This window comes from Dipodomys merriami, unplaced genomic scaffold (genome assembly GCF_024711535.1).
Source record: "Dipodomys merriami isolate MVZ:Mamm:240054 unplaced genomic scaffold, mDipMer1.0.p SCAF_3, whole genome shotgun sequence".
NCBI classification, from domain to species: domain Eukaryota; kingdom Metazoa; phylum Chordata; class Mammalia; order Rodentia; family Heteromyidae; genus Dipodomys; species Dipodomys merriami.
Window position 1 is genome coordinate 5042835 of NW_027204492.1, and position 26980 is coordinate 5069814.

The 26980-nt window shown below is 38.2% G+C and overlaps 1 protein-coding gene across 5 annotated transcripts in view; it reads right to left on the reverse strand.

Moving 5' to 3' along the window:
• Aff2 (ALF transcription elongation factor 2) overlaps positions 1-26980 on the reverse strand; it is a 484064-nt gene that overhangs the window by 177759 nt on the left and 279325 nt on the right. For all 5 annotated transcript variants that reach the window (XM_070039611.1, XM_070039608.1, XM_070039612.1 and 2 more), the window contains one exon: positions 14827-14871. In XM_070039611.1, the coding sequence (XP_069895712.1) occupies positions 14827-14871 (45 nt within the window). The remainder of the gene's footprint in view (positions 1-14826; positions 14872-26980) is intronic.

Here is a 26980-nt window from a genome sequence, read left to right on the forward strand (position 1 = left end):
TCATAGATGTTGACCATAGCTTGATGATTTTAAGAGCTACTTCCCAATTGTTTTGAAGTCCCTATTCTTAAACTTAGTAATTTCTCAATTCACTGTCAAGTTTATACTTCCACGTTGAGGGCTAGATATATTAAATTTGCCTTATCATCTGGTGATTGGCTTAGATATAAATGATTAAATTGTTTATGTAGCTATGGCATGCAATATGATGTTTTCATATATGTAGACATAATAAAATGATTATTCAAATCAAGCCAATTAATATATCCATTACTTCACACAGCTATCTTTTTGTTCTTCTAACAACATTTAAGATCTATTGTCTTAGCACATTCCAACTATACAATACAATATGATTAATATACTCATCATGCTGCTGGTAAGCATTCATCAAGTTTAATTGAAACTTTGTAAACTCAGTGGATTTTCTTAAGGACTTCATCTATTTTAGGGTTATTTATCCAGAGTTGGTTTCCGTGTAGTAACTCAAGATAAGCAACTTCGTCTTACAAAGCATAGTATCCTCTAAAGCCAGTGTATCTAAATGACAGACCTTAGATGAATTTCTAAAGAGAAGGAAAAAGATGGAGTAGTAAGACACACTGAGAAGGGAAGAGAGAGACTATGAATCAAGACTTGACTTTTATAAAAATATTTCTCTGTTACAAGAAACCTGCAAATTCTCATGTATATGCTAATTCCTGAAGCTTGAGATTAAGCCATTGCTTCTTGATGAATAGAAGAAAAGGAAGTTTCCTAAGGTTTACACCAGAGGTAAGTCTACACATCAAACCAGATTCATGCCCAAATTTCCCTCATTATGGTTCTTCCTTCTATGCAAAGGGCAATGCTCAGAGCTACAGTAGTATTGTATTTCTATGTTCATACATAGTATCAGTGTAAATAAACCATCTAAAGTGTTGTAAACATAGTTAGTATCCATAGACTTTGAAAAGATAAAACGAGGTTTGGTCTTATTTAATGATAAAACTCAAGCTGAAGATCTAGAAAAGATCTGAAGAAATCATTTAGAAGCAATTCTGTTCAGTGTATCTTGGTACAGTAGTAAAAATATTGCATTTTGTATTGCCTACTATTATAATCCGCACCCCCTCACTCTTTGTACTGAATACCGGAAACATGTCATTGAATTTAACTTAAGCTAGCTACCAGAGGCTGATGTTGCTGTATTGGACAGTGCAAAATAGCACTGAGGAACAGACTAGCCAAGAGTCACAGAATAATGTAATGACACGGGCAGGACTTGCTGAATTCCCTTGAGGTCCATTTCAGTGCCACTGGCATGTTTCTGCTTTCAGAACCGCACTTCTTCCAACAACAAATGTTGTTCTCTACTACAGGACAGCATCAAGACGGGCTCTGACAACATCTGGACAGATGCTCCAGACCTCATACCTGCCACTCATATTTGTAGTAAAAAGCAGCAGGGTCCTGCTGGAGACTGCAAAGCTCTAACATGGACATATATTCAGCTTTCCTCCGAATCCTGATAAGTAAGTCTTGAGAACTAGGAAGAAAGCTGGGTAGAATACTGTCAGAAGCCTAGACAATGAAGATGACTTCACTTCTTCTTACATTTAAATTGGTTCTTAATGTTTTGCAGCTAGTTCTTAGTTATCTGTAATTTCCAATTAAGTTGAGTCTGTTCACATGAGTGTGCTTATCCCAATATTAAAGGACTTTGGGTTGGGGTAGAGGGCATTTAATGAAGCAATGCATAGGCTCCTAGACACAAATGCCTCTGAAAAAATCACTGAGGGGAAGAAGGTATCACATGGAAGTTGCTTTATTACAATCATAAAGATAACAAACAGTGAATAGTATGGAAGCATTATTTGAGAGAACTGTGTCTCCCATTGTAGTAGCGTATGGCATCCTGCCTTTAGTCAGTGCTTGTTTAAAAGGACAATACTAGCATTATTGAGTAAAAGCAGGCTGTAGAAATGGTATTAAATAATAGTTGAGGGAAATGAGGCTACAAAATGTCACCTCACTGATGGTTAAGGTTGAGTCAGTTGGTTTGTTGGGCTTGGTAATGTCTCTTCCTCCATCATTGATTGTTCCATGTGTGTCCAACTCAAAGCTCTGCACTTAACCATTTTGTTTAAAGGATGATCTTCCCAAGATGAGAAAAACCAATCTTTAGACAAGGGTATACAAGTAGCTGTACTGCACTGATAGGGTCTCCATTAAAGTTATCAAAGCCCATTTGTAGGAATGAACCTAATGGATCTGTAAGACTGGTTCCAAGGGAGGAAGAGGTAGCAGGTAAAGGGCAAAAATGGCTCCAGGAAAAAGCCCAATCATCTATCTGAAAAAAATGACTGAAACAAAAGGCCTGGGAGAATGGTTCTAGCAAGTACACAGATCTGAGTGCAAATTCTAGTTCCTAAAACATAAAAGACCGATGTCTAGGAGAATACAGAATAGAAAAGTTTCCAAGAATCCAGACCCATTCAAAGGATGAGCTGCTGGGGCAGTCTGAAAACAGACAAACAAACCTGGAAAATGAAAACCTTTGCATAAAATGTTGACCTAAATGCATCATTTTGGGAAAATAAGAATCAGAGTCATCATAATGACTGATATTTGTGCAACTGTTCAATTCACTAAAAACAATTATCTGTTTATTAGCTTAGAATATTTTTTCGTGGAAAATTCAATCATTATTGGTGGAAATACTATCGTAAGCTCATTTTCCCTTACCATTATTCTACAAATTCAAGTCATCCAAGGTGTTTACCTTGTACCCACACTATGCATTTTATACAGCTAGTTGTCACATTCGTATGCGTGAATGTATGGCAAGGGACTTTTGATTTAGGCCAAAAGGCAAAATAAATTCAACCTATACCAAGACCTAATGGACTTCTGCCATGAGAGATAACCTTTCTTTCACATAAAGACAAAATTCCTGGGGGCATCCCAAAGACATATAGATAAATTAATTAATTTAATATAAACAATTTCAGTGCTTCCTCTTAAATTGTGTGGACAGGTAGTGACCAGGAAAGGAATATGTGGGGTTCCAGGTAGAGGGAGCAGCCAACACAAAGGTAGTGGGGGGGGGTTGGAACATTTGGGCAAAGAAAGAAACATGGGGAAGATGGACCATCAATGGACACACAGGTGTGGCAAGCCATGAAGTTGGCAGGATTGGTGCCAACTTGTCCTTACTGACAAGACAAAGCAGATGAGGAGGAGGGGTGGGTGAATGCCATTGCAATATTTAATGCACATATATGAAAATGAAACCAGGAAAATTGAGGGGATGGGTGAGGTTGAAAGAGATTGGGGGGGGGATGATGGAAGTGGTGCTGTTGATCAGGATGCATTATACTCACAAACTGACATGTTGAATTGATACCCTTCTGTACAATGACTTAAATATAATAATAATAATTTTTTAAATGTTCTGGAGTTTTGATCTTCCAGATTCTGGGTAACTTAAAACATATGTAGTGACAAAGTCCTCCTCAGATGAACCCATATTGAGAACATGGGTAAAAAAGAAGGATCTGATATTTACAGTGTTCTAAATAGTATTCTAGGAGCTTCATATGCATCATATCAGTGAATCCTTCCAATGATCCTAACATTAGGCAATACAATCACTATTTGGTATATAAGATAGCAAAATAATAAGTTATCAAGAATATTACTCACATAAGAAAAGACAGACTTTGCTTCCTTAACAATGATGTATGCCTAGATAATTCTTCCTTTGTCCTTTTACTATCCCTCTGTAACTTCTCTCCTGGACTTGGGTGGTTTGATATGCCACTATTGAGGCCTCCTAGATCAAATTCATCCTCTGCTAGTGATCTGAATATGTCATCAGAAAGGAATCACATATGGAAAATAAGTTCATGAAAAGATGTTTAACTTCCTTAGTCTTTTAAGAAATGCAATGCAATTGAAGAGTACAATAATAAACCACTGCAGACCTATTGGAAAGGCTTAAATAAAAATAGAAATCACACAGTATTCAGCCACTGAGCTTTTAATATATTGCTTGTTGAGGTCAAAGTGGGAAGCAACTTAGCCATTAAATAAAGTTAAACATATACTAACCATACAACTTAGCAATCAAACTCCTAGGTATATATGGAAGATAAATAAAAATACATTTTGAAGAAAAAATCTATATGAGATGTTTAATACCAACAATATTTATAATTATCATGACCCAGAAATAACTCAAGTGCCCTTCAGTAAATGAATGGATAAATATATGTTGGTATATGATACAATGGAATGTTACTTAGGAGCAGACTGGAAAGAATTATTAATATGAGCAATAAGTTAAGTGAATTTCAAAGTCATTATGCTGAGTGAAAGAATCTATTTCATCAAGTTTGCACACTGCATCATGGCAATGATAAATACTTACCGGAATAGGCAAAACTATAGTGGCAGAGACAAGGTGAGTGATTTCTCAAGGATTAAGGGTAGGAATGCATACCTCACTGAGAAATGGTCATATGAGATAATCCTTTGGAATTGATTTGTAACCTATTCCAAGAGGTGATTTCAGGAATCTATACAAATGTTAAAACTCATAGGAGTATAACAAAACAAAGGAAAAATGTTCCTGAATTTTAAAAAATTTAGCTGCCTAGAAATCAAAAACACATTGCAAGTGTGGTCTTAGTTCTACATGTCAAAGTTAGAGATCAACCAACTATCTCCCACAGGCCAAATGTGGCCCATTGCCTGCCTTTTAAATAAAGTTTTAATGCAACATAGTCATATGCATTCCTTACATGTTGACAATGGATGCTTTCATATATGGAAACAAAGATGAATAGCTGAGACAAAGATGAGTTGCCCTACAGAGCCAGAAACACTATCTGGCTCTTTACTGGAAAAGTTTGTGAACCTCTGCTCTATGTACTTGTCTTCCATTAAAACACTATATCAGGGCTGGGAAGGTGGCTCAGTGGTAGAGTACTTGCCTTGCATGCATGAGGCCCTTGGTTCGATTCCTCAGCACCATATAAGCAGAAAAAGCCAGAAGTGGCACTGTGGCTCAAGTGTCTGTAGAGCACTAGCCTTGAGCTGAAGAGCTGAGGGACAGTGCTCAGGCCCACAGTTCAGGCCCCATGACTGACAAAAACAAAACAAAATTTAAAAAAAAAAACCAATTTCAGGGTAGTGTATAAAATGCTGCTTAAGTTTTTCTCCTGTATTTTAAATATTACCAGTATATTTTTATAGAGTTAGCACTACTGTGAGACTGAAATTTTTAAGGTTTGGTCCACCTATTTTGGAATTATTAGCAGTAATTCCTAGTTTCACTGTTATCCACTGAGCCAGAAGCTGAGCCTGTGGCAATACTTATTTAAAACCTATTCCTTCAGCCCTGGTGAAGGGCAGAATGCAAAATGGCTAAGAACATATTCTAGCCAGGCACTGATGGGTCAGGTCTATAATCCTAGTTACTCAGGAGGCTGAGATTTGAGGATTATGGTTCGAAGCCAGCCCAGGTAAGAAAATTTGTGAGACTCTTATGTCAATTAACCAGCAAAAGGCCAGAAGTAGAGCAGTGACTCAACTGGTAGAATGGCAGCCTTGGGCAAAAGAGTCAAAGTCAGTGCCCAGGTGCTGAGTTCAAACCCCAAGTCTGACACAAACTAAATAATTAAACTAAAATATAATAATGTTATAAAAACATGTTCTGATTAGGTTGAAATACTGGCTCTGCCACTGGTTAGTTATTGAATTGGGAAATAACTTGAACTTAAAAGTGCTTCAGTCTGTAACAGGGAGGGGATAAGAGCACTTGTTTCCTGACATCAGTGATCATTACTACTTAATATATGGGCAATCTTTACAACTATGCCAGGTAAAAACATATGCTAAGTAAATGCACAGTATCATTGTTAGTGTGTATTTGGGATTCCAGCCAACACAAGGTTCAACTCTGTGTCAAATGTCTAGTTATTGTATGATTGATGATTATGTAATTTGGGACAACTTATTCAATGTCTTTGAGACCTTTGAGCTGTCATTGACCCATTAGTCAGTGGCCTCTGAATCTAAAGCACCCTTGAAAATTATACAACCTACAGATTGGAACCTATAAAAATATAGTGTCGATGGTATCACTTGGAGATCTTTAGTCTCAAACCTGTTAACTTTACCTCTTTGCCTCCTTCCCCTACTGTCTCATTCAGAAACTTAGGCTGAAATGAAAACAAAAAGTTCTTGATCCATTTGTCCATTGAGTGGCCTCTGGGATGATTGCATACCTTGGCTATGGTAAATAAAGTGCAATGGTTGTTGTGGTGGCTTTAGTGTAATCTCAAGAAAAATTAGGTATATTTACACAATGGAATTTTACTTGTCCATTAGAGAGAATGACATTGATCCATTCATAAGGAAATGGAGAGACTTGGAAAGGATTACGTTAAGTGAAGTAAATCAGACACAGAGAAGCATGATTTCCCTCATTAGTGGGAACTAGAATGAATGTATAAATTTACAAATAAAAACATTGGGTAACACCCAAGTGGTTATAAATGACTTAACGGAATCATAATAGAATCTATGGAGAATGCAAAGAGTATAATTATTTGGAAAGGCTAAGTGAATGCCCAACATAATGACTACTAGGAAATGGGTACTTGCAAGGGGGAGTAGTCAAGAGGAAAAGGGTAGAAGAATGAATGGGGGCAGGGAGTAGAATGCAAGCAACAATGCATTGTTTATGCCTTAGAACTAAGAAAAATAAGGAAAAGGGTGGGTGGGTGGGTAGAAGTGGGGGGTGAAGATGCTGAAGGGATGAAACAGATGAAGATACATTATCTAGCTATCTATATATAACCTAAAAATTAAGAAAAGTGAGGGAAGGTCTGGGATGGGAGAGATGGGTGAGAATGTTGGAAGGGGTGATATTGAACAGGCATTGTATTCATGAAGTACTCAGATGAATGGCTACTCTTTAGTACAATTCCCTAAAGAAAAGAAAATAAATTTAAAATGTCTTATATTTATTTGTAATATTTTATCCTTTTTTGTTCAATTCTATGCGGTTTTATATTGGTCATATCTATAATTTTTTCACAGACACTATATGTGTGTGTGTGTGTGTGTGTGTGTGTGTGTGTGTGTGAGAGAGAGAGAGAGAGAGAGAGAGAGAGAGAGAGAGAGAGAGAGAGAGAGAGAGAGAGAGAGAGAGAGTGAAAAACTTCCCTCAGGCCCTCAGGGGTCTCAAAGAATTCCAGACCAGCAGGAATTCTCATTAGTACATGTAAGTGTGTGACTGAGTGCCTTTGGCCTTTATTTCTCTCTGATCAACCAAAATTGGCTCTGCAGCCTATTTGCAATGCAGAATCTCGTTCTGCCTTTTTTTTTTTTTTTTTTTTTTTTTTTTTGGCCACTAAAGTGCTTTACGCAAATATGGATTGATTACTTGTGGAATTTCTCATATAATCTTCAAATTTAGTCCTTGTAAGCTGCTATCTCAAACCTTTATACCCAAGGATCCAACGTAGCTTTTGCTTTTTTCATAAAAATAGTTTCTTGGTTCCTTCCCTGTTTGATCATCATGAACGCATATAGCTCTGGCTTGTAGATGTCTTCTAGTGAGATCGACTATGGAGTTAAAACTTATTTCTCTCTGAAATTAGCCTTGTTTCATTACTCTCTTTTTACATTTCACAACTGGAAGATGCCTACCAAATTGGCTCAGAGACTGCTTTCTCGATGCATTTTCTAGACACTGGTTGTACTTTCACAGAGATGCAAATGAATGTTTCACATCCTTGTATTACTTCTTCCTCTTCCAGCCCTATTCCACTAGCATAGCCAGGACAAAAACGCAGGCTCTCAAATGACAGTTGGAAGCGATTACTTCTTTTAGATAAGCCTAGCATGCTTTTTTGCCAAACCAATACATTGTTTCATTACCCTCTCTGTATATACAAGATACAGAAAGCAGGTGTAAATTCTGCACATGCCTTAAATTCTCACCTGCTTTCACTCAATTCAATAGAAAATAATAAATCACCATATTCACAAAAAGAAACAGGTTGACAGAAGACAGACTTATTTTATAGCTTACCTAAGATATATAGGGACTCATATCTACTCAGCTATTTTAAAGAGTACTCTTGCTCCTTCCCTGGGTAGACAAATGCTGGGTTGCTAACTTACTGATATTTGACATCATCTCTTCCCTGACATCTCCCCATGTTTGAAAGGTTCCCAATATTCACTGGGTCAGTCACCTTGTTACTCACGTTACTCATTTTCCCAATGACTTCTGTGAAACCATTTAAAATTCACCTCAGCCTGAAAACCTCCAGATTCCAAACGAAAATATTTAAACTGCTAGACAGACTCTAAGTGCATTTGGAAGCACACTGGATGGCTTACCTACATTGTTCACATAATAGTTGTTATAATTAAATTTAGCATCTTTCTTCTGGATTGGTTTGTGCTTGACAAAAGAGGAAATGAGTACTGGGAGGCAAATAATGGGTAATATTCTTTTATGGGCTAATTTGCTTCAATAAATAGCTCACCTCACATATGCATGGTACATATTAAGTCCATTAGTGCTTTGGATTAGCTTCAGAAAAGGTAATTCTTCACATAATTTACCCAGTCAAGGGCATTTTCACCTGCTGACAAACTTACATATTTCTCTGTGTCATTAGGTAAGAACTAGTCATCGAATTAGCAGAGGGCACATCATTAGTTAGTCTAGTTATTTGACTGCATCTATGGTAACATTCATTATACTCTAAATTACATGTAGTGATGGTTTTCTTTCTTAGATGGAACACTATACTAGTATCTTAAGAAACTAGAATTTCAAAAGTCCATGCCAGAATAAGATAGATATGAGTAGAAACATTCCAGAAGGATTAGTATTATGGAGTATTATATAGAAAATTGCATGCATGATTTCAATTTGAGCATTATTTATACATTAATTTGAAAGGATATAAAATCAATTGCCTAATTATTGGTTAAATTTATAAAAGAAATTTTACTGAAAGATGCTTGATTATGCTGCACAGTTATGTTAATATAATCAAATTTCCTTTCAGACATAATTGACTGACCAATTTTGTTCCCTGATCCAGTTTTTTTTTCCCTCACTCCTAAGATGGGCCTTCTCATTTGTTTCCCTGTTAAAAAGAAAAACAATAATAGCAAGTAAATGTTTGCCCTGTCATTATTGGTAGGCTCATTCTATGGTAAAACTAACATAAAACACAAACCTAATAAGCAGAATTGCCATAATTTGAAATTCTGTAAACACAGATCACGTTGTAATAAAAAAGAGGTGCCCATGTACGTGTTTACCAACCTAATCCATATGGCAAGGGAAATTGTAAGAAGATACAGTTTATCAAATGAAGTTCCTAAATCCTAGCTAGCACATTCAGCATCCTTCATAAATCGTGAATTGCCCTTACAGATGTTTGCCTATGAAATTACCAACGACAGAAGGTACTTTGCTAGGAAACACAATCTGTTCAAGATCAAATCTAAGAGATGCGTGCTATCTGCATTTTTGATTCTAGAAAGGATTTAATTGAATATTTGTTGATATTTTAAGGAAATTCTTATGAGGATCCAATAACTCATACTATTGAAGAATAAAATAATTACTGAACAACTAACATTAGCTAGCAGCATTTAGAGAATGCTATACTCCTTGTTTCACTCTTCCAGAAATGATACTGGGATCCATAAAACCATGCTCAGAAAGGAAGCTGCTAGTGCTACCCATATTATTTCCTACGAGCAGACTCAGAATCCCTTGTATGATAGATGAATTGCAAGAGCAAAATGCCATCACTGGGGCCAGAGCTATTATTAATTTTTATTTCTGCTGGCACTTGAGAGTAGCTTGACACTAGAGTAAATGACATGCCAACAGCAGCAAGCACACAAGCGGGACTGTGCCACACAGATTGCTGCCTTTAAGTTTCTGATTTGCAAAATGTATAATCAGCAATAATATGCTTGGCAAGTAGCAGAGGCATCTGAGTTTTCCCCGTGTGTTGTGTGGGAGGTCAACTTGATGGAAAAGGTCTCAGAGGCTGGTAAGTTCGGGTTTTATTGGGGAGAAAAACATACTTGAAATTACATTGGCATGACTGAATTTGTACAAATCGAGGAAATAACTACAACTGAAATGAATTATTTCTTGATTCAATTAAAATACTAATTATGAAATGGCTAGAACCTGTTAAATAAGGTTAGCTTCCAGTTAGGCAATAGAACCAGAAGGAATGAATAGCATAATGTTTTTCAGAGACGTGGGGACCAGTGACCTGGGGCGAATTGCTTCACTTCTCTAGCTTTCACTCCATGTGCAAAGTATGACTGACTATACAGTCACTGAGATTGTGGAAAAGATTCAAGGACATATATGATGATATAGTTATATCTGAAATAAAGGAGGTGGCACATTACGATTATCTATTATTTCTTCTGTCATTTGTAGTGAATTTACTGTTGATGTCTTTAGATTTTAAATGAGACTTGAAAGTATGAAAACATGGCAAGGAAAGGAAAATAAAATTATTATTAACACCTGCTTCAATTATGTTGGCCTGTTAGTTTTCTTCAAGTTGCTAGAAATGTCAGCCGTTGTCTGAATCAAATGGTATAAATCAAGCAATTCTCAATGTGGGTTTTGGGTAGGCTGATTGACAGCTGAGTATTGTGCAAAGTCTCTCAGACTTAGAAAACAAAGCCCATGTCCTATTCTACATCTGCACGTGCTAGCTCTATTCTTGTTTGAAGAGCATTTAACTTCTCTGGACCTTGATAAGCTGAACTAATAAAATAGTTATCTCAGTTCTTATAATTAAAATAATACAGTGATGGTGAGATGCTGACAATAATCACCTGCTCTAGGAAAATGAAAATAAGGCTTCCTATTAGATCAAGTTAGCTTATTGTAGTGTGATTGAGCTTGCAAAGGCATGAAGACAGGAAGCAAGTGCTGAAGGAAGAGGCCAGGTGAGCGCCAGTATATTTCAAGAGCCCGGATCAGAGAGAAGAAGTGAAGTCCTGGGCAGAAGTGGGGTTGTTGAGAGGCGCCATCAATGAAAGCCAGCTGGTAGGAATTTGAATGGCATATTTGAGAAATAGAACCCAAATAACATACATGAGGCCAAATTATTTCCATTGGAAGATGGAGGGACTGGCAGTAGGGGCTACACAATTCATGTTGGACTTGGTTAATAATAATAATAATAATAATAATAATAATAATAATAATAATAATAAAAAATCTGTCCCAGGGTATGATGAAGTGGGTTTGCATGTGCTTGTCTGGCAAGGACAGTTGGGGGGAACAGGGTTGGAAAGTTGGGAGGCAAACAGTAGTTAAGATTTCCATGTATATGTATATATATGCAAATAATATATACAGTTCAAAGATTCCTTTACCAAAGGTGGAGAATGTGCTATGGGTCTGGGGAAAGGTAAGCAGGCCTTGGTTTTTAGAGGAAAAGACTGAACAACCACACTGCTAGAAGTTAGTTCATTTCAGAAGCCAGATCTTTCTCTCTCCCCAGAGCTCCCTGTCAGTGAGGAGTGGGGGTTGTGCTTGAGAATCTGCTGGGAGAAATGCACTGAGGAGCTTAGAGGGAGGAAAAGCAAAAGAGAAAAAGGACTTTCCTCTAAACGGAGGCAAATAGGAAATGATTAATGGACATACTTTGCAACTGTCTCCAGTCCTCCAAGGCCTTCAAACTCGCATACATAAGCATGAGATTAAAAAGCAGGGAGGAAACCATGGGACCTATGTTTCTTTGGGCCAGGCTTACTCCACTTAATATAATTTTTTCAAAGTCTTTCCATTTCCTAACAAATGGGGTGGTATCACTCTTTCTGATAGAGGCATAGAATTCCATTGTGTGTGTGTGTATGCATGTATGTATGTATGTATAGATATATATATATATATATATATATGCACACAAAAATCATATTTTCTTGATCCATTCATCTACTGAGGGGCATCTGGGTTGGTTCCATATGTTAGCTATGGTAAATAATGTTGCAATCAACATAGTTGTGCTGGTAGCTTTAGTATGGTCTTGTTTGTGATCATTTGGGTAAATGCCCAAAAGTGGGATTGCTGGGTCATAGGGGAGCTCTATGTGGAGTCTTTTGAGGAACCTCCATACTACTTTCCAGAGTGACTGAACAAGTTTACTCTCCCGCCAACAATGCAAAAGTGTTCTCTTTTGGCCACATCCCCTCCAGCATCTGTTGTTATTAGAGTTCTTGACTGTAGGCATTCTAACTGGGGTGAGGTAGAATAACTAGTATATGTCTAGGACCAGCAGAAAAGGTAAAAAATTATGTACATATGACCATATAAGATGATGTTAAGCAAAATGAACCCCAACATAGAGACACAAGCGGTTTTTCTTTCTTGCTATTGTTTTTAACGTATTTACACTATCCTATGTGATTTTTTTTTTGTTTCTTTGTATGTTCCTCCCCCACGGTATAACTCCTGTTTTCACTGTATTTGATTCCAGTGCCCTGCATCTTGTATATACATTTTTCTAATTTGGGGAAGGCAAAGGAAATAACAAAATGCTTAAATAGGAATACAGGTTGGCCCATTGTAACAATAAGATATACAAACACTATGTTGAAAACGAACTTTACAACTTTGGTGGGGGGAAGGAGTTGGGGAGGTGGGGAAGGAAGGGATGGCATTAGAAAAACAAAGGAGGAGGTAACAATGCTGGATAGGAAATGTACACATTACCTTACTCATGTAACTGTAATCCCTCTGTACAGCATTTTTACAATAAAAAAAATCATTAAAAAAGGCCAAAAAAAAAAAAAAAGCAGGCAGGAGACGCCAGTAAGAGGACTCCATTGTGACATGGAATGCACTCTACAAAAACTGGAGAATTCATCATAAATTTGGGGACAGAAACTCCAGACAGCTTATTTTATTCCATGTATATACAGGGAATACAACAGAAACATTCTATTCTCCAACAAAGAAAAGCCCATTCATCAATGGGGCTTTTGTTGTAAAAACAAAAGAATTTATACCATCTATAACCCTTCCCCCCAAAAGACATTTCCTTAGGTTCTTTCTCTTCTGAAGCCAGCAAAAGTACTTTCGTTCCTTTCTCAAGGGTACTATCTTTTCTGAACTAACTAAGGCAACCTGCCTTTCCATGTTTAAGTGAAAATTGGTTTTCTCTACGTGGCCAGCCTCAGACATGTGTTCACTGTCCTTCTCCCACAGTCACTGTGTGAACCACCTAGGAAGTCGTGAGGGGAGGCTGCTCTTCAGTAGAGAACTCAATTGTGAGAAGATTGGTATGGTACAGTCCTTTGAGAGTTATGAAAAAGACTTGACTGACTGACTTCTTTTATGCCTGTGACCCAGGGGAGAGAGTGGGAAAACAAGGTTACTGTCTAGACTAGAGTAAGACATTTCTTTCAAGGTTTCTGGCCTTTAAATGGTGGCTGACAGGAAGCAAGAATTCAGCATATTTTTTCCTGAGTGCCCTCAAGAGGAGGGAGCAAGTGGCTGAGTTCCTAGGGTGCATCACACTTGTGTAGAGTTCACAACTGCTGTCTTATCTCCATTCAGAACTCACAGCCCTGGGGACAGATCACTAAAGGATTGCTGGACTCTTATCTTACAAAACTTGGCCAGCATAGCCTTAATCCATAGAGTCTCATCGCTGAGTAGACGTGGATGATTCAGCTCTCTGATGGCCAGTGGCAAGGTCCTTGGGCAGGGACAGTCATGAGGGGGAATTCCAGGCTACCTTGATTGTAAACAGCTTTCTGCTGTTTTCTATTCTCTTTTGGCTGCATTTTCACTGGGCTTGCTTGAAACACTGGGTTGCTAAAGAGGCTTTTCCCTAGGGGCAGGAACTCCGAGAGGAGTTGGAGTGTCTTCGGTGTATGAAGAAAGGGGTTGCTGAATTTTCACTAGCACACAGATTGTTTTCTTGTCCAAATGGAAAAGCCTGCATGCTTTCCACATGGTTACACTGGCCATCATTTATCATAATAACAAATATTTATATACTACTTGGCAGCTTATACAAGAATTAGGGTATTAGAATCTTCTTTCACAGACAAGTGAACTAGAGTCAGACCGATGGACTCATCTGCACAAAGTCACAGAAGTGACAAATGGTAAAGCGAGGACAGGAACTTAACTCCCATGACTCCTCTTTCTGAGATACCCTGTTGCCTTCTGATACCAATTGCCAGGCATAGTAAGTGTAAACATTTTCTTTGCTTGCTCCTGCTTTTTAATTTTGTTTTTTTTCCCACCATGTCATTCCCACTCTTATAAGTAGCATTGCCCATAACATGCCACGACTTGCCAGTCTTTCTTGCTTCCATTTCTTCTCATCTCCCACATTCCACCCCTCATCAGAGGTGACAATCTCCATAACCACATCTCATCCACAGGGAGTGTCCAGAGTGGCAGCAGTAAGGGTCCACTGCCATCCCAGAAAGCAGAAAGGTAAAGATTTAGGGTATAATGCTTAAATGGGGAAGGTTTCCTAAGGAAACCTTTGTCTACATCTCCAAAGGAATACCTAGATGTATGCAGAAATGCACAGAATTTTCACTAACACTAGATAGAGCCTGGAGAGAAGACAGGTAAGTAATGAGACAGGTAGTATAATCAGAAGGGTGCTGAAGTGGAATGCCGAGATTCCTTATCATAATACTCCTTGAAACCAAACAGTAATTGCTTTCAACAGCTTAACCAGATAGATTGCTTCATTATTAAAAGGCATGAAAATAAAAGTTTAAACTCACCCGCAAGATTTCCTCAACACAGCTTGGATCACTGGGAAGGCTTACCTAAAATAAACAGAAAAAATACATATAATTTAGGCATTTTCAGCAAAATTTACTACATAATAGTTTACTCTGTAGGAGACAAATTGTAAATCAAGAAAAAAACTAGGTACCACATTTTTTCCTAATAATACGAAACAGCAAGATTTGTAAATGGCCAATTTTGTTTTATTTTAATGAAGCATTGCAAGGTACAGAAAGTTCTGTCACTGATTTGCTGTGGGACATTGAGCCATCCTTTCTCCCTCCAGGCTTCTTTTTGCTCATTTACCCAAAGAGAGAGCTTGATCAGATGATTCTTAATGTATTTGCAACCCTCAGACATGGGATTATATATTGTGCATCTTAATGATGAGGCCTATATAAAACACCTCTACTGTTAAATTGATTCCTCCTTGAAGTTGACAATCTAACCTGATGCCTAACATATTTACTCAAAACACAAAGGCTGATCTGTATGAACTGCAGGCTTGTTTTGCCACTTAGAATCTTAGACATACACCATGTGAATACCATGAGCTCTCTTTCCCTTTGTGACACCTTGGTAATCAATCAAAATTCAAGTCACTAGGAGAAACACACTGAGAGCTTACCCCATGTCAAATACATGATCCTTTTAATGTAGGGGCTCCATTATTAGTGAAAGCAAGAAACCAAAAACCAATGTAAGTACCAGATATACCACAGTGTATGATGCGCTTTGGAGTAGGACAATTGCCGGGAGTAATGTCTACTGATTGCTGTGTTACTTGTACAAGTTAGGCTCATCCTCTAGCCATTCCTAGCTCTCCCTTTCACACGTTCACTCTCTTCAGGGTTATATTCTGATCACTCGTTTCCCTCTTCATTTGCCAAGGATTACAGTGGGTCTCACTCATTCAGGGCTTTGGGAGATGAAAGATCAGTCCTGCAAGCTACATGCTCTACATGTCCCTAGCATCATGTAAAGGAAATTCAGTACAGTAAGATAGGAGTTGGATCTCACTCAATAACATTTGATGAAATGAATAATGATAGATTATGGCATCAGATTTCCTCAATCTTAAAATTGGATTAAAGTGCAGCAAGTTTCAACTCTTAATATCACTATTGTAGATATATTAATTTCAAAGAGCACTTGTTGGATTGCCTCTACATAAGTAAGAGTCCCTACTCCAGGAAGCACAAAATCCCAAGTAAGAGTAACAGGCTAAGCCATTGTCACCAAGAACAAGGGGCGATCCATCCTGGATTATGCAGTAAAATATCAGGTTATACTTATTATCATGATGAAATTATTAATAACACCCATTTCATCTTCAGAAATACCTTAACATGCATGACAATAATTATAGAGTCACCTTTCTAGTAACAATAATCCTCTAATACAAGGTAGAAGAAACAATATAAGAATAAGCTGAAAAAAATGGCTGGAAACACATTGTAAAGAATCTAAAATCACAGGTTTCAGATCGGGAACACAGGTGGGTTTGCCTAGCACAATTCAACTCATTCTCTTAACAAATATTTTTGAAGGCTCAGTACTATGAACCAGGTTGGAAGTATGTAGAGATACATTGGGAAACAAAAAGGGATACAATTTCTGCCAAAATGCTACTTTGGTAAGTGCTACAAAGGAAATCATCTCATGTATACTATCTGTGCCAAATGAAAGGGTGTATGTCCAAATAAATGTGGGAAATGCTGCAATCCACATCCCCCTTTATGACCTACAATTCAAATCAAAGGTTATTACACACCTGCCTCATTCTAACATGACCACATTCCTAGTTTGCTTCATCCTTGCATTCTTGCATTTTTCTTTTAGGTTTTGGGTTCTCAATGAACTATTGCTGTTCCATAGGATGTCTGTTTGTAGGACACACACCAAGAAATGCTGGCTTAACATGTTACAGGGTCATAGAACTCAACTGGTAATTCTTTTTTTTTTAACTGTATTTTTTTTCGACTTTTCTTTTTTGGTACTGGGGATCGAACCCAGGATGTTGCACTTGCTAGGTAAGCGTTTTGCCACTGAGCTACATCCCAGCCCTCAACTGGTAATTCTTAACAGCAATGGAAATCTCATTCCATTGCTCACAGCTCTCATAAATGGATTTTCCAAGACAAATCTTGAACTTCTAACAAATACCTTTCCCAGACACAAAGGTCAAAATCCTCAATATCCTTGTTGTTTTAGTGTACTGTATCTAGGCTATTTCTACATATAAACTGACAGATATTAATTTTGAAATTAAAGAGGAAAAAGTATGAGCAATATTCACAAACACCAAAACCATTTGTGTCTGGGTCAAAAGACTTGAATGGGAGTCTTAACTCTATCATTTGGGAACAGAATTTTGCAACTTTATCCCCTCAGAGTTCCAGTCTTTCCAACCATAAAATAAAACATAATAAAATAATAATCCCTTGCAAATATCATGGGGTTTCTATGATCATCAAAATGAAATAAGAGATATTAATGTGCTTTGTAATCCACAAAACCCCACATGAATCAAGTTTTTTGCCCTTGGCCTGCTATTCTTTTTACCTCTATTATTAAAAGACAACTCTTCTGGTCCTTACCAACCGTAAATATCATCCCTACACCTGGAAGTACAAATATCCATTTCTTTATGGGAGGAAATACTGTGCAACAAGAAAAAGTTGTGGACTTGGAGGGTTTGTAGTAAATGTAATAATAAAGCTCAGGGTTGGTAATGCGCAGGTCTGAAAAACAAAAGCAGATGCATCAACATGTATCTACACCCAATGTTGGGATATTTTTCTTTCCTTCGTTTTTTAAGGCAATTACTGGAGCCTAACATTCTCACAAAGGCACTAGTTCCATAAATTCATGTAGCCTAGTCCTACAGCTGGTTTCTCTGCAGACAACTCAATTGGAGCTGCAAGTGCTTCTTAATTAACCAGCAAACATTTCCTACATGACTAGAACAGTGCTGGACATGGGGGTTGGTAAGACAAATAAGTAGGAGACTTGGCCTCTTTCTCTACAAGTTAAATGTCTAGATGGGACAGGAAAACAAACAATTAGAGTCCCACTGGGACACACATTGTAAGGTAGTCCTGACAAGGGTAATAGGATCTTATTCATTCACAGTTTGCCTATTCATCAGATCTCCCCTTTACTTCTTCAGACAACAAACCCTGATTGAGCTCCTACTGTGCTCAGGACGGTGCCAAGGGGGGGGAGCAGGAAAGGATTTACCGACTGAAGACAGCATTCCTCCTGCCTTGAAGACTCCCAGAAAATGGAGGAGACAACATTCATAAGGCAAACAGACAATAAGGAACATGGCATCTCATTTAAAGGCCAGGGAAAAGGTACCTACCAGGTCCACAGACAGAATCTCCCAGCCGCTGGGGTGTTCACTGTAATCCCCACTCCACAGAGGAGTGAGAGGCTAGGAATCTGACAAGGCTGAGGAGTGGTGGGCCCACCTGAGGCCACTTAATCTCTGAGCCCCTTGGCGATGGTGGGGCCACCTGAGGCCACTTCAGTCTCCCAGCGCCTGGAAGCACCACTCCAGGGCTTTGCAAACTGAAGCAAACTTAAGCCCAGGGCTGCATTTTGTCCTCTTGCACTCCCCAACCCCCTTTCCAGTCATTCTGCAGGACTCACTCACATGGGGGGGGTACAAGAAAGACGGACTGAAAGAATTAGAGGTAGCACTAGGATTAGAACTGATGCCTTTCGAGTTACCATACTGCTGATTAGTTCCGGAGCCACCTCCTCTGCTTTGTAAATCCACCCTAGAAGATTCAGATAGTCCACAAAGCCTAAGTTCGCCAACTGAGAGCTGCAGTGTCTTTTCACACTTTCCCTCTCCTCCCCCTCTTCTGAGAGCAGAAGGCAAGCTATACAAGGATGAAGCACAGGAGAGACTCTTCCCACTCCTGGCCCCAGGGAAATCCTCTTGTGCTAGGCACGGATGTAGTCTTCTGAGGGCCAGCGAAGGGAGGTGGACATAATGGGACAGGTGCTGAGTTGATGTGGAGTGCTCACAAGTGCCTGCTCTATGCATCTGACAGCACAGGCTGCCATCCCATGTAGTGGCAGAGACACCATGCACAGATCATCTGCCTGGTGATGACTATGTAGCTTATCAAATAACCAGTGTACCTTTAAATCATCAAATATTCAATTAACTACAGCAACAATCAATGGATGGCATAGACTATTTTAATAATTCTGGTATGTATCCCTTTAGACCATACTTCTTGGTGATCAGGATAATATAAGCCATCAAAAACACTCTGTGGTATTGAGAAACATAAGCAGCAGTCAGAACTGATAGAAAACATGGAGATTAATGTAAAATATTGAAAAGAATAATGATCATCATATGATTAATCTAGTGGAGTTCAATGCATGCCTGAGTACCTTATATCTAGGGGGCTATGATGGAAGAGAGGTCATTGTTGTCCCTAAAATCGTATCGAGGTTGTGCATATTGCACCTTGGCAAATATGTTCAAAGTAAAATTTAACAATTACAAGTTTAATTCCAAATTAAACAGTTGGGCCAATTAAACAATATCCACAACTGACACTGATGGCAGCTTCCAAATTAATTCTACTTGATTTTCATTAACAAATCATCACATTGATTCCCTGAAATAGATTTATGAGCTACTGTGCTCCTTGATATGGAATGGTATTACTAATGAAAGGAAAACTTAGGTTATAATATTGTACTACCAAATGCATTTTCAGAATTTTCAAAATTTTAATCTCCATCATTGATCATTTGTAAACATGGGGAATAGCAGACCCTTCAGTTCTTATTTGCATGTGTTCTGATACCCTTTTGCTCCCAATACAGAAAGTCCCAATTTTCCAAAACAAACTTGGAAAGATACAAACTCAGTTCACATTAGGATCTGTCTGTCCCTTGCTTCCTGGCTCATCTTAACCTGTCCCCAGTCTAGTTTGTATTCATGAGTCTATGATTAAATGAGAATATTTAATATTTCATAACCTGTAGACAGAATTCCTTAGGTAATATGGTAATATAACTTTAATCAAAACAAAAAAAAATATTTCACAACAGTTACCAAGTACTGGCAAAGCAACTCATCTTCTACTTTCATTTTAATACAGCAAAAGTCTTGGGTGTCCAAAGAGTGTTTATCACTTTTAGCCAACTTTTAAGGAAACTACAAGACCAAAATACCCCATGTAAGACCATGGAATATTCACTATTCCCCCTAAGGAAGAAAGGACAAAAAGCAGAACTTGAACCTCAAAGGAATTCAACAGTAGCCATTTCAGATCAATACAGAAAATGGCCCTTTGTCTACAACCATACATGGCAATTAAACTAAAAAGGAAGAGATACCAATGAACTTTTATTTATTGGAACAAATAAATGAGACAATTTACTCTATTTTATGGAGTCTCCAAGGGTTTTTTGAACTTCAGCAGAAATGTATTCAAATTCTAGCTGTGAAACTTAACTGGCTTTTGTAATCTTTTTTTTTTTTTTTTGGCCAGTCCTGGGGCTTGAACTCAGGGCCCCGGGCACTATCCTTGAGCAGTTTTTGCACAAGGCTAGCGCTCTACCACTTGAGTCACAGCACCATTTCCAGCTTTTTCTGTTTATGTGGCGCTGAGGAATCAAACCCAGGGCCACATGAATGAGAGGCAAGCACTCTGCCACTGAGCCACTTTCTCAGCCTGGCTTTTGTAATCTTGAGCAAACAACTTGAACTTGTCTGGGCCTCACATTCCCTATGTATGAATTGTAATTAAAAAAAAATCTATCTCTATGACTTATGTGAGGTTGAAACAAAGTGAAGTATATCAGAGTATCGGACTTTATCCAATAGTAGGTATATACAAATTCTCCATCAATACCTTCTATTCTAAATCCCTTTAAAGGCCATTGCAAAGTCATTAGCATCCTGAGCCTAGTGACTACTGAGAAGACAGTTTGTTCACTTTGGAAACTGGCTCCTGTGACAGCAAAAGATGTGCTAATTGTGAAATCCTCTGCAGATACCCTGTGTATAGAGTTTCATACTGCTGCTCCATCTTCTGGCTCTCACGGAAGGTGAAAAAGAAGGTTGGAGATAGGACTTGAGGAGGTGTGACAACAGAGAATCTGGAAGTTGGGGGGAGACTGGCAGGAAGGGTGGAGTACATGCTTCATTATGAGGACATCTCTTCACTGATTACATTACATATGGGCAAGGGTGGAATGCATATGCACAAAGGCCCATCATCAGCTGAGAGTTCATAATGGCAGATGGTATTTCCAGTGAAGAGTACTTAATTCTGTGGATTCTGAATAGCCATTAGCTCACTGTTCATTTATTTGGTGTAATAACTAGTTTCTATAGAAGAATGAGTTATAATCAGGAGGGTGTGTGTGTGTGTGTGTGTGTGTGTGTGTGTGTGTGTGTGTGTGTGTGTGTGTGCATGTGTGTGTGTTACACACTTCAAGAAAACAGGGCATACATCTAAAAATATTACTATAACAAACTAAGAGCCCATCTAAAAGTACTTGCTTGCTATTTCACATTCCTCCAAGGTTGTGCTGCCTCTGTTCAACTGGTCTGGCTACTTCACTTATCCGTGTTTGCTGCTACTGCTCCTGCCTGAGCTCACGTCCCAGCTTTAGTTCCTCAGGCTCGGCACCCCAGGGACAGACTTCCCATCTCCTTATCTTTTTTTCTTGGCTTAGAATTGAGCAGTCTTCTTTTTATCTTTGCCAGCCTCCCAGACAGTTATGAATTTCTTGCCACTTCCTTTCTATGCTCTTCTTGAATTTCTGTCTACTACTGGGGCCTATCCTAAAACCCACAGGCCTACTAGCCATGTTCTCATTCTTTTCACATTTTTTGTTATGCATCTCACACATCAGAGCACAAGGGATATCCACTTCTGACTTGCCCAAGCCCTAGTACTGAGATCATTTAGGATTAAAATCTGCATTCTAACTTTAATAGCTATCTCATGCTCAGGCCTATAATTCTTCTAGTAAAAGAAGAGAATACAAAAATACAGATGTACAAATTGGCATTTTCAGAACTAATACATAATCTAAATATACAAAAAAAGTTGTATCAGGAAGTAAGCTCACTTTTGAATCCTGTCAATGAGAAAGTAGTGTATTTAGAGTTGTCATATGTTCCTAAACTCTCCAATATCATGATACATTCTAATGGCATAAAGGAGCTAATCAATTGCAAATTACTACTTTGTGATAATTGCAAATATTTTAATGAGATAATAGAAAAAGGTATTTGTTTTGTTTGTTTTAAGGTAGCTTATAAAGTAGTTAAAAGAAAAGCATACTGCCAATTTGGAAATCACAGCTTCTTGTCCAAAGTAATCACTAATTAGCTGTGTGATTTGCTAAAATCAGTCTGCATCATATACAGTGAAGCTATGGGAATGTATTACAAGTTTCCAGTGCTTTGTATATCATATAACCACACAAATATAATATAAAAACCTTATGGAAGGAAAACAACTACTGTTACTATTTTGGTTTTTTTTGTTTTTGTTTTTTACAGATTAATACATCCAAATGGATATAATTTCAGAAAAAGGACAGTTTCTTCACAATATTGGTCAGGTAGCCATCTTTGACCAACATAAAATACACAAATACATGCACAGAAAGAACATTTCCTATTTTGACAAAATAAAATAAAATCTTCCCCCTTGGACTGGTGGCCAGGGAAGATGATCTTCCTTATGCAAACCCAATTTAGTGTTGAGGAAGAATAGAAATGGAGACAGGGAGTGAACAAGTTCCACAGTGCAAATGAGTAGATAAATGGGATAATAGGAAATGGTTATGTTATGTTTTATTTTAAGAAGCATGATATGAAAGGCGTACTTTTATACCAGTGGGTATAAAGAACTCTGTTCTTAGGGGAAAGTGTTGCAGAAGAGAAAATGGATATTTATAAAAATAAAAGTCTTTGAGGAGGAGAAAATGGATCAAGAGGAAGCGGTGCTGTGGCTCAAGTGGTAGAGTGCTCACCTTGAGCTGGAGAGCTCAGGGACAGTGCCCAAGCCCAGAGTTCAAGCCCTACAATTAACCAAAAGCAAAACAAAAACAAAACAAAACACAAAAAGAAAATCCATCCAGACACAACTGGAAAGGGAGACTTTAAAGAGGAACATGGCTACTCCTTCCATTATATCAGGAAGACAGAGTGTCTTGGGGAATAGGAATATAAAGCAAGGATTGCTAAAGACTCAAAATACACTAATCTGGCATCACTGAAAGTAGAGAGAGGTACAGTATGAACCCCAGAGTACTCTATATAACTTGGTGTAAGGAGAGAAAGGAAGAAGAGGTGGGAGAAATAAGGGAGTTAGAGGTCTGGGAGTGATAGTAGTTTTCCAATCATTCTCATCTATAAAATGCTTCATTTAGAATGGGAAAAGCAGAAATCCCATGAATAGAATAAAAGATTTGCTGGGACCCCCAGTGGTAAATCTAATTGTATTACCCAGAAGGCCATATGAAATTAAGCCTACAGCCAAATGTAGCCCCAAGGCTTGAGAATGGCCTCTGGGGCAAAATGAACTCAACCTCTAGGGAAGTTTAGAGAATTCCATTAGCTCATACCCTCCTGGGAGAGAGAATTCCTATACAACATTGGAAGGAATTACTGGATCATTCAACAAGAGCTCTTCTCTGTCATTTAGATATTTTACGTGTACACAACACTTTTTAAAACCATTATATTGTATGGCTAGTGAAGATCTTCTCCCAATCTGTGGGCTTTCTACTGGTCTTGTTAGCTATGTCCTTTGCCATGCAGAAGCTCTGCAACTTCATGCAATCCCATTTGTCCAACCTTTCTTTGATTTGTTGAGTTTCTGGGTCTCTATTAAGAAAATTTTGGCCTGTACCAAGGAGACCTAAGGTTTCTCCAATTCTGTCCTGTAATGTTTTCAGGGTGTCTGCTTTGACTCCAAGGTCTTTGATCCATTTGGAGTTGATTCTGGTGTAGGGTGATATATAGGATCTAGTTTTAGTTTTCTACAAGTGATAACCAATTTTGCCAGCACCATTTACTAAAGAGGCTGTCTTTCTTCCATTCTATTTTTTTTAGCTCCCTTATTGAAGATTAGGTGGCTATAGGTCTGTGGGTTCATTTCTGGGTTTTCAATTCTATTCTATTGGGTCTGAGGTCTCAGGGTCTCATATCTAAAATGTACCTAGAACTCAAAAAAAATCAAATCCCCCAACAACAAATCCTCAAAGAAACAACTGCCCGATAAAGAGGTGGGCTAAAGACTTAAAGAGAAACTTCTCTGAAGAGGAAATAAGAATGGCCAATAGACACATGAAGAAATGCTCAACCTCTCTAGCCATAAAAGAAATGCAAATCAAAACAACATTGAGATACCACCTCAGCCCAGTTAGAATGGAGGGGATGTGGCCAGAAGGGAACTCTACTGCATTGTTGGTTGTAGGGAGCCGAGGCAAGACTCCGCCCACTCCCTTGCAGCTTTGAGGTAACCACCCCAGACGGTGCTTGGCGGGACGCCTGGGCTGTGCACGTGCACGAGCCAGGTAGAGTCCCCAGCCAATCCCATGACACCTGGTGACGGTGAAAGGCAGGCGACCAACAATAGAAAGACCCGCGTTCTGATTCTCCTATATAAGCGGCTGTGTTTCGGGTGCACGCTCTCTCGCGCCCAAGCTCTCCTACAACTAAAAGGCTCTCCAATAAAGCGTGATCTGAGAAGACTCCTGGTGTGGTGGTCGTTTTTCCTCGCTGGTCAGTAGACGGTCGCTACAGTTGGTGGGAGTGTAAACTTGTTCAGCCACTTTAGAAAGCAGTATGGAGGTTCCTCAAAAGACTCCAAATAGAGCTCCCCTATGACCCAGCAATCCCACTTTTGGGTACTTATCCAAATGATCACAAACAAGACCATACTAAAGCTACCAGCACAACTATGTTTATTGCAGCATTATTTACCCTAGCTAAGATATGGAACCAACCCAGATGCCCCTCAGTAGATGAATGGATCACGAAAATATGGAATGTATACACAATGGAATTCTATGCCTCCATCAGAAAGAATGACATTGCCCCATTTGTTAGGAAATGGAACAACTTGGAAAAAATAATATTAAGTGAAGTAAGCCAGGCCCAAAGAAACATAGGTCCCATGGTTTCCCTTATTTGCAATAACTAATATATACCTGAGACAAGCAGAAAAGGTCAGAAAAGATGATGTTAAGCAAAATGAACCCCAAGATAAGGACAGAAGTGGTTTTTTTTCCTTTCTTGCTATTGTTTTTAACGTATTTATAAATACCATGTGATTTTTTTGTTGCTTTGTTATGTCCCTCCCCCATGGTATAACCCCTGTTTTCACTGTATTTGATATTGGTATAATTTGGAGAATGGAAGGAAAAAAACAAATTGTGTAAACAGGGATACAGGTGGACCCATTGCAACAATGAGATATACAAGGAGCTATGTCAAAAAAACAAACTTTTTAATTTAGGCGGGGTGGTGGGGAAGTGTAATTGTGGAGATGGGAGGGAAGGGATGGTAGGGGAAAAACAAAGGAGGAGGCAACAATGCTTGATAAGAAATGTACTCATTACCTTGCTCATGTGATTGTAACCCCTCTGTACAGTATTTTCACAATAAAAATCTTATTTAAAAAACACCAAAAACCCATTACATTTATCATAATTGTTAGCAGTGAACATTTTAACATATGATCATATTATAATACATATTGGGTTACAATGGCATTTACGGTCCTAAGAAATAAGACTTCTCCATCACAAAGAGTGAAGCAGAAGTTCAAATCTGGAAGTTTCTGAAAATATTGTCTCTGATATTAAATGAGGTCTCAAAATGAAGTGCTGTTACCCCACTTAGAAAAAAAATTTGAAAATATGTATCATGAGCTCTTATAGTAAAAGAAATAAACAAACCTCTTAGAAAAGAAAGGTCTTTCTTCGAAATCATAATTCCTTATCTTAATAAAAAAGTCACTACATATTCTTCTAAATACATAGCTAATCATTTCAATGTCTGTTATAAAATGAGGGACCCAGACTGTTGTTTGATATTCTTTTAGCTAAATTTCCCTTGGAGCCATAGAAGTGGATTAGATTTTAAAAATTGTACCCACACATGCCCTCAATAAAAATGTGACAACAGAATGCACTTGATAGAAAGTTGCTCCCCTTTTCTGAGTAACCCCTAAGGAACTTGGCGCCTTATTGACTCTACCAGCCCTGCATTTAAGGTTGTCTTAATTGCCTGAGGATGACATGGTTCCTACAGAAACAGGGTTACAATTGCTCTACTTTGACAGTGATATTCTTAAAGAACAAGCCATGTGCATGGGAACTGAAACCTAGCCAGCTTCCCTATTATTTATAGCCCTAATTAAAACATTTTTTATCTATTAATGCCAAGTGACACTGCTAAATATATTCTGGGCAGTTCACATTTTCTTCTATACTTCTAAACTCTCTTAGATCTGTGCCCAGTTAAACACATGGTTTAACTGCTCAGGAAAATGAAACGATAGCTAAGAATAACTGACTTCCATTGGATTTATAAATCTCATTAATTAATTCTACATCTCCAATGGTGTAAAAACGAAACTCAAATGCAAGATCTAATTAAAGAGAAGTTAAAAATTGTTAAGAAACAACACTGAGATAGAAACACAGAAGTAACTGTTTAGCCTCAAATTAATGAGGCGCTATGCTAAGCAAGCATGTCCATTAATCCCTAATGAGGATTTTAAACACATTAAAACTTACTAATACAAAATGTTTGCCTTCCTTTTATCCAATAACAAATAAGCCAATAATTTTCTGGCTCTAAATGACACTATTAACTGTCACGGCATGTTTTATTTGACAAACCCTCCATTCAAATACTGTAAAACCAATTAATTTGCCTGCTGTGAAATGTGTTTCTTGATAGCTGTTTTGTGATTTTTTTCCTTCTCAAAGAAATGTAAATAGGAGGTCAATGTAGGTACTTGATTTTGTTTTAAAAAATATGCCATTGTAGCTATAGCTTGTCAACTTTGTTTGCATTGCAAATGAAAGACAATCTCCATTTTCAGGTCATCAATCATAGATTGGTCTCCC